The sequence below is a fragment of the Diaphorina citri genome, unplaced genomic scaffold (assembly GCF_000475195.1).
Source record: "Diaphorina citri unplaced genomic scaffold, Diaci psyllid genome assembly version 1.1 scaffold2146, whole genome shotgun sequence".
NCBI classification, from domain to species: Eukaryota; Metazoa; Arthropoda; class Insecta; order Hemiptera; family Psyllidae; genus Diaphorina; species Diaphorina citri.
In genome coordinates this window covers 1-8,611 of record NW_007379571.1, presented here as the reverse complement: position 1 = coordinate 8,611, position 8,611 = coordinate 1, and the positions used below count along the sequence as shown (strand labels likewise).

Below are 8,611 nucleotides of genomic sequence, written 5' to 3'. Positions count from 1 at the left end.
TTGTCTCCAACCTTGTCATTGGCATTCAATATGCCTCCTCCTGAACGGTCCGTAATCCATCTGACAGCTTGACTTATTTTACCTTTAACCAATAGGATTACTGATAATTAGCGGGAAAATTTAAATGTGTGTTTTTTTTATAAATAAATATTTTTATCAATTTGTTCATTAGTTTGGATTCATTTCAAAAAATTCGAAGAGGTCTGTCTATTCTTTTCATGAAAAAGAAATTTTTCAAGAACTTTTTTTTTTTAAGAGGTTTGACAGAGGGAACTGTAACTGCTAGGGTCTTGGAAAAGGTCCTCACTGCGGTCATGGCTCTGTTTTAGCAAACATGAAATTATTGATATTTTGGGGTCTGTGCTTCCGCTTGACCCAGATGAGACTGCGTCCTACTTTTTCCCTCGTGTGTAAAGGCCCTACTTCGTTCCGAGATACCTCTGTGGGCTTCTCTAGGCTGCAAGATTTGTTATGAAACTTTTCCCTCGTGTGTAAAGGCCCTACTTCGTTCCGAGATACCTCTGTGGGCTTCTCTAGGCTGCAAGATTTGTTATGAAACATCAGTGGATCAGTGCGCTTTTTTCCTTCATTGTGTAAAGTCCTATTTTATAGTTGTTGCTTTATTTTCTTTTTTTCATCCAGATTTATCCGGCTAATCCGTGTGGATTTTTGCATTTTCTCTTGCGGGTAAGCTATTTTATTCCTCCTGGGTGCTTCCCTTGCTGTGCTTGGGGTTTTCCCCCCAGGCCTGGGTTTGGTCTGAGTCTGCCACGCAACTCACCTCACAGCGGGTTCTGCGGCCAGTCCCAGTCCCCTGGCCCACTTCTTTTCCTCCACCTGCTTGGGTGGTCTGAGTCTCCCCTGCAACTCACCTCACAGCGGGTTCTGCGGACACTTCCTGTCCCTTGACTCTCTCCTCCCTCCACATGCTGGGCTCAAGTCCATCCCCTGTTGGTACTGGGCCTACCCCAGTCCCATCTTCCCCCTTCTGGGCTCTGAGCCATGCCTCAGTCCCTTCCCCTGTGGGCTCTGAGTCTCGCCCTGGACCCACCTCTATGTTTGGACCCTGAGCCACCCCTGATGGGACCTGAGCCTTGTCTCAGTCCCTTCCCCCCCGTTAGGCCCTGGCCTTGACTGTCCTAGCTCTAGTCTTGCCTCGGTTCCTGGTATTTACTTGTCTGTGAACCTTACCTCTCACATCCTTGTCTCTTTTCCCAGGATGTCAGACCTTGAAGATGGGTCAGAGGCGGTCAAGCGCCTGAATCTCCTAGAGGGCAAATACTCGAAGGTGGAGTCCATCCTGGGGCAGATTCTCGGGCACCTGAAGTCCACCCAGAATCCTGCTCCTCCTACTACAGCCCCTACAGCTCCTCCAGGCCCGTCACCCCCGGTCCAGCCAGCTACGGTAGCATCTGCAGCTTCCACTTCAGCGCCGTCAACTTCACCTTGGATGTCAGTCCCCGGTCCCTCTACTGGCTCGTCTCCGCAGAGTTTTCCCCCTAACATGTCATACCCTGGTATACCTGTTGGCCTAGGGGGCCCTCCTCTGCAGTACAACCCATACGCTTTCTTCCCAGGTGCCGGGTACTTCCCTTACCCGGGGGTTCTGCAGCTTCCACTTCAGCGCCGTCAACTTCACCTTGGATGTCAGTCCCCGGTCCCTCTACTGGCTCGTCTCCGCAGAGTTTTCCCCTAACATGTCATACCCTGGTATACCTGTTGGTCTAGGGGGCCCTCCTCTGCAGTACAACCCATACGCTTTCTTCCCAGGTGCGGGGTACTTCCCTTACCCGGGGGCAATGTATTTTTTAGGACAATGGTTGGGAGCAGGAGGTTTATTCTTAGGTTGACATTGATATAGGTACACTCCTGATTGTTTAAATTTGGTTTTATCCTGTTGTTGTTTACTAATATTTAGATGTTTTCGTATGTTGTTATGTGTACGAAATGCCAGTGGTATATTATTTTTGGCGAAACATCTAGCTCACCCGGGGGCTGGTCACTCAGATTCAATCATGAGTGAGGAGGAAGAGCAGTCCGCAGATGAGGAGGAGGCACCCTTCTCCTTCTCTCCAAGAACCAAGGAACGGGAGCCTGCAGTCCCCCCCCCCGCCTCCTCATGTCATCCAGCAGGGTCTGGAATGTCAGAAGCTGGGCTCACCTGCCTGGAACCAGGTTCGGTACTCTGAGGCAATGAAGTCTCTTCAGGCTGGGGGCATGTTCAAAGCCCTGGCAATTCCCCAGGAATACCCCTTGACACCGAGTTCTTCCAATGAGGCCTTGTCACGTCAGGACCTCCTCCTTGGGTCCTTGAGCCATGGGCTCATTCAGCAGGGCAACGCCCTGGTTGAGGCCATGAATGTGCTGGCAGAAAAGTTTCCTGAGGTTCAAGGCGAGGTGAAGGCCCTGCTCTTTTCTGAAGGCTCCGTGTACAAGAGCACGTCCGAAGACCTTCTCCAGGTAGTGTGTGGGAAACGTGCAGAATGTCTCGAGGCTAGGAGGAAGCTCTTGGAGCCCAAGGACCCTCATCTGGCTAGGCTCGTGAGGGCCATTCCCCCGTCCCCTTCATCCCTATTTGATGAAGTTCAGTTTGCTGATTTCTGCAAGTCTCATCCTGGCGCTTACCGTATGTAATTAGTTACGTCAGTTTTAATGCCAGTTTTGTAAACTGGAGTAATGACGGCCTCTTTATAGATTTTAGGAACAACACCTTTCCTAATACTTTCATTTATAATATGCGTGAGAGGTTTAACAATTTGTAAAGCAACTGATTTAATTAATAAAGTATTGATACCGTCATATCCTGGACTTGCATTATTTTTTAATTCATTGATGTATTTTAAAATTTCAACCTCATTTACCTCAGAAAAAGATTCAATTGTACTATTTATACTATTATTATTATCATCATTATCATTATTAACAATAATATTTCCATGACCTCTAATAGAGTTCTTAATATTAAGTCCTACCCCCCCACACTTTTAAAAATAATTTCCGGGTACTCTATCCCCTTTGTTTGCAAACCCCCCTTGCCCCCTCTGTGCCATTCCTCCCCTTATGCTTCCCCCATCTCCCCTGCTATGTCAGGCCACATCAGGGAGATGCCGCGGAATGGGACCCTGAAAGAGGCGGATTGTTCCATGGGCTTCCTCTCCCGCCTATTCCTTGTTCCAAAGGGGGATGGAGCGACCAGGCCCATACTGAACCTGAAGCGGTTGAATTTGTTCCTGGCAACCAAAAGCTTTCGGCTGATCAATCACCAAAGGATCCCCTCCTTTCTACAGAGAGGGGACTTCATGATCAAGGTGGACCTTTCACAGGCATATTTTCAGGTGCCAGTGAAGGAGGCACACCAGAGGTTCCTGGCCCTGTCCTACGAAGGGAAGACTCTGGTGATGACCTGCCTCCCATTCGGTCTGGCCTCAGCTCCTCAGGCATTTTCTTCCCTGTCCAACTGGGTGGCCAGCCTTCTTCGGGAGCGGGGCATGAGGGTTGTCGTGTATCTAGACGATTTTTGCTTGGTACACCAGAGTCCTCTTGTCCTCAAGGTTCAGGGGGAGCAAGCAGTCTCTCTCTTACAGGAGCTGGGTTGGCTGGTAAACCTGTCAAAGTCACAGCTGACTCCCTCCCAAGCCCTTCAATTTCTGGGGCTGATGTGGGACCCTCACCAGGACCTGATGTGGCTCCCATTGGACAAGCAGCTGGTCCTGAAGGGAATTCTCCAACATCTCCTCCGCTTGAAGCTTTGGAACGTAGAGACCGCCAGATCCCTCCTCGGGCATCTCAGCCTCGCCTCGTTTGTTGTTCCTCTGGGTCGTCTTCATTCCCGGAGAATTCAAAGGGCAGCCTCTCGCCTCCGGACCTGCTCCCCTCTCCTCTCCTCAATTCCTCTGTCGGTTCTGGAGGAGATAGGTTGGTGGGAGAAATCCCTGTCCCTGGGTTCCCCCATCTTTCCCCCCCCTAACCAGATTCATCTCGACCGATGCTTCGGACTTTTTGGATGATAGTGTGAATACTCAATCTTTTGATCAGACCGTTACCGGACCTTGACTGGCACTAAAGTGTGAATCAGGCTTTACTCTTCTACATGTTATGCCCCAAACTTCAAAGTTAGGTACTTTACCTTCATTCATAAGGGGGCTAATGATATTCAAAGTTGTGCCCCTTTTATAATAAATTTATTGGGGAAAAAAATTACCTTTATAGTTCTGAGTTTTAATCTAGGATTGTTCTCTCCGACAGCATTATAAAATATGTCTATGTGCTCAATTACTTTTCCTTCTTCATTAGTAGCCAGTTTGGCAGCTTTAATAAAGTCTTCAAAGTTCTTGATCCTAGCTTTGATTTCAATATTTCTTTTGTTTGTAGAGGACATAGTCATAATGATAACTTGATTTCATAAGAGAAAAGCGAAAACGTAGGCCCATTGTTTGTAGGTGTTTCCTTAGTCCACAATGCCCGGTAATCAGGCTGGTGACTAAGCGGATATTCTTCCGATTTAGATAAGAGAAAAGCGAAAACGAAAAGTGAAAAAAAAGTTTTTTTCTTTCTTTGTAATAGAGATTAATACAACAGGTTGAATCAGTGAACGAGTGAACAGTGGACTAGGGCTAGGGAAACTGGAAACTGGGAATTTGAATTTGCATAGGTAATTAGGTACCTATACCTATTATATTACCTACTGGCTACTGAAAGGTCTGGATTGTCTGGAAGTTGGATTGGAAGTCGAAGTAAAGTAACCTATACCTATTATATTACCTACTGGCTACTGAAAGGTCTGGATTGTCTGGAAGTTGGATTGGAAGTCGAAGTAAAGTACTGACTTAGATTTTGACCTCAAATCACTAAATCACTAGATTTGCCAAGAATTCACTAAATTTAGTGAAAAATCACTAAGTCTGGAGACACTGCTGACTACTGAATTACTTAGGGATATTGCGATATATCGAAAACCGATATATATCGATATATTTTTCGTCGATATATCGATTTATATCGATATATTTTTTTGGCGATATACCTATCGACAATTATCCGGCGATATATCGGTCACCCGTACCAGTTTTATCCCCGCTGGACGTTTCTCAACTTCAAATACTTTAATGACAATGATGGAGCAGTTGTAAATGGGTAAAAATTTTAAATAAATGGTCGATTCCTTTGTAAAAAGTTGGGAAAAATCCAAATCTGAGGTCAAAACTCCGAAAAAAATAATTTTTTTTTTGTAAAATGAGTCTGAGTAAGTTCACAAATTTCGAATTAGCTGCAATTTCTATATGTTTGGATGATGAAGAAGAAGAAGAAGAAGCAGATAAGTTGAAACGGAGGAAGGTTGCAATAATAAAATAAATAAAGAATAAATGAAGAAAGAATAAATAAAGTGATAAAAATAAATGAAAGCTTAACTTGAGATGAAAAATCTTGCTTAAGTTAAACTTTAGCTCAAAATGGTATGTATGAAAATAAAATTTAACTCAAGTTTAACTTGAATAACAATATTTTGAAGTTAAACTTAAGATAGGGAATGAGCTACCTTAAACTCAGCTTGGAATCCTAGATAGGTACAAATTTACAAAAACAAAACAAAGTGAGAAAAGTTGATTGTTTGAGGTGATTTTTTTTTTTTTTAAAACTCAGCTTGGAATCCTAGATAGGTACAAATTTACAAAAACAAAACAAAGTGAGAAAAGTTGATTGTTTGAGGTGATTTTTTTTTTAATTCTAATCCAACTGTTTTTACATTATAACTTATAACTGATCTAATTAAGTAAACAAGCAAATTAATTTCCTGGACCTCACAATAAAGAACAACAACTCTCACCACCAGTTCTCAATATACAGGAAGAAAACTCAGAGTGACATAACAATCCACAATGAAAGCAACCATCCTTATGTTTAATAGTGGCTAACTCGCCAGCGGGGTTCCGGATTTTTGTGGTCAATGAGTTTTGGGAACTAATAAAGTCAGTCTTAATTTTTGCACTGGACCACACTCCACAGAAGTTTTTCTCTTGCGATCTTAGATCTTAAACCCACGAAACATGGTGGCAGCGGTGGGATACGAACCCACGCCTCCGAAGAGACTGGTGCCTTTTTAATGATCTGTCCTTAAGGCCTGCTACAAGCTTTGATTTTACAATAGAGTCTGATTGGTCACCAAAATTACACTGACTGGCTAACTGCTGGAGGGTTGCTAGGTACTCACTGAATGTGTCCTCCTTTTGTTCAAGACCAAAAAATTGAAATTGGGCAAAACAGGTGTTTGTCTCAGGCAGGAAATTGTCCTTTAATTCTTGAAAAACCTTAGAGACAGTCAGATTAACCTCTGAAAATTTGTCGAGTATATCATTTATTTTTGCTGGAAGACCCAGTCGCAAGTATGCAACTTTTACTTTCTCTTCTTTGTTATCAAGAGAGTTTGCAAGCAGGTAGAGATTAAATCTTCTTTGAAAATCTTTTAGGTCATCATGGTTAAAATTCACACTTTCAAGCTTTGGCAAAGCATTCAAGGCCATTTTGAAATATCATGAGTAGTTTACCTATCATTCAAAATAAAAACAATAACTGTGAAATTCAGTCGACTTTGACAATGGTTCAAATCACCAGCTGTTTATTTTATTTCCCGTGTTTTAGTGTTAAATGTTACCGATGATATCATTCAAAATAAAAACAATAACTGTGAAATTCAGTCGACTTTGACAATGGTTCAAATCACCAGCTGTTTATTTTATTTCCCATGTTTTAGTGTTAAATGTTACCAGTGTTTTAGTGTTAAATGTTACCGATATACGTGCTTTTTGACATATCCACCTGATGATGATCCAATGATCGAAATGCGCATCGTGTAATTGTAAGTAAAAAACATGGTATCTTAAGGCTAAATAATTGAGAAATCACACTGACCTATTTATGAACCACTTCTTGGGTAGATGAAGGTTGTGCAAGGACTGCAGGGTTTGAATTGGTTTGGGTAGCCAGCATTATAATGTCAATAATTTCATGTTTGCTAAAACAGAGCCATGTTTGGTTTGGGTAGCCAGCATTATAATATTTCGGTTTTTCCCCCTCTGGGTTAAAAACTGTTATTTTGGGTCTTGCTGAAGCTTGACCCAGATGAGACTGCGTCCTACTTTTTCCCTCGTGTGTAAAGGCCCTACTTCGTTCCGAGATACCTCTGTGGGCTTCTCTAGGCTGCAAGATTTGTTATGAAACATCAGTGCAGGACGGCAAGGCCTTAAGGCTGGGTCAAGCTTCAGCAAGACCCAAAATAACAGTTTTTAACCCAGAGGGGGAAAAACCGAAATATTTTGGGGTCTGTGCTTCCGCTTGACCCAGATGAGATGTATTTGATATCTGCTGGCCTAGAGAAGCGCACTGGAAGAATTTAACTAACCTTGTCAGCTCAGGGGCCCTATGCCCTTGGAAGGCTGACTTCAGGATACCTAAACAGCACAGTAATAAAAAGAGCAGGGTGCAGTTAGAACAAGAACAACATCTTATATTGGTAAACAGGAACAGAGCATTTATATACAGGTTTACAGAAACATACATATTAACAGGAACAGAGCATTTATTATGACAGGTTTACAGAAACATACATATTAACAGGGTGGGGAACACAAACTTGCACTCAGGTAACTGCCTCAAAGGAGGACAACAGAGAAGGGGTAGGCCTACGAGGGGTGCCTTGGCATGACCTGTAGTAATATTTAAAGAAGTTGACCTGGCCTCGCCAGTTTCCTTGTTTTAGGATAGTGTCCAGCGGAATATCCGCATTGTAGCGGAAAGTAGCTACAGCTGACCTGACACTACCTGGAGAGGCAAGAATCCCTGCTGCCACCAGGGCTGTCTTCACCCAACCTGCAATGATTGAACGAGAGGCAGGACGGATTGAGCCCCTAGTTGTGATGAAGAGGCTTGAACACCTTTTAGTGCCCATACGACGGTTTGACAGAGTGGAAAGTACTTTGATCCAGGAAGCAATGTCAAAAAGAGGTTCAGACAGGTTGAACAAAATTTTCCAGCCTGACTGGGAGTGTGATTCTGTATCGGTTTTCGAACCTGGCATAGGCCAGAGCACAATTGAGCCTTCAAGGACTTGAAAGTGGCCCGGATCTAGGGAAAGGAGGGTGAGATCATGTACCCTCCTGCCTGACGCCAGAAGGAGGAGCAGGGCAACATGACGGGATACTTCAAAATGGTTGGATGGAGATGGGGGATTACTCCTCAACCAGTCCACCAGAAGATGAACGTCCCATATCTTACGAGGAGGGGGTTTAGGTGACGAGGCTAGAAATATTTATTTAAAAAAAAAACACACATTTAAATTTTCCCGCTAATTATCAGTAATCCTATTGGTTAAAGGTAAAATAAGTCAAGCTGTCAGATGGATTACGGACCGTTCAGGAGGAGGCATATTGAATGCCAATGACAAGGTTGGAGACAATTCAGTTTTCAAGTCATGCAAGAAAAACACTCTGAACGTAAAATTCCTAATGCTAAAGATTTCATTGAATGCCCGGAGTTGCCCATGATGATTCATGTAGACATTACTGCTCAACATATTGAGAAAGTATCACGCCAATTGTCTGGAGGAGCAGGGCCCAGT

At 43.6% G+C, this 8,611-nt stretch overlaps 2 protein-coding genes across 2 annotated transcripts; both read left to right on the top strand.

Annotated features, from left to right (window-relative positions):
* The first annotated feature begins 581 nt into the window (after nt 1-581).
* On the top strand, nt 582-1,696 carry LOC113471194 (splicing factor 3B subunit 4-like). The gene is made up of 2 exons (XM_026830149.1): nt 582-687; nt 1,219-1,696. Exon 2 carries the CDS (start codon nt 1,220-1,222, stop codon nt 1,694-1,696), a length of 477 nt encoding a protein of 158 aa, XP_026685950.1. The 5' UTR covers nt 582-687; nt 1,219.
* A 1,387-nt stretch (nt 1,697-3,083) lies between these two features.
* LOC113471193 lies at nt 3,084-4,007 on the top strand. The gene has a single exon (XM_026830148.1). The coding sequence runs from the start codon at nt 3,084-3,086 to the stop codon at nt 4,005-4,007; it is 924 nt and encodes a 307-aa protein (XP_026685949.1).
* Nucleotides 4,008-8,611: the final 4,604 nt, after the last annotated feature.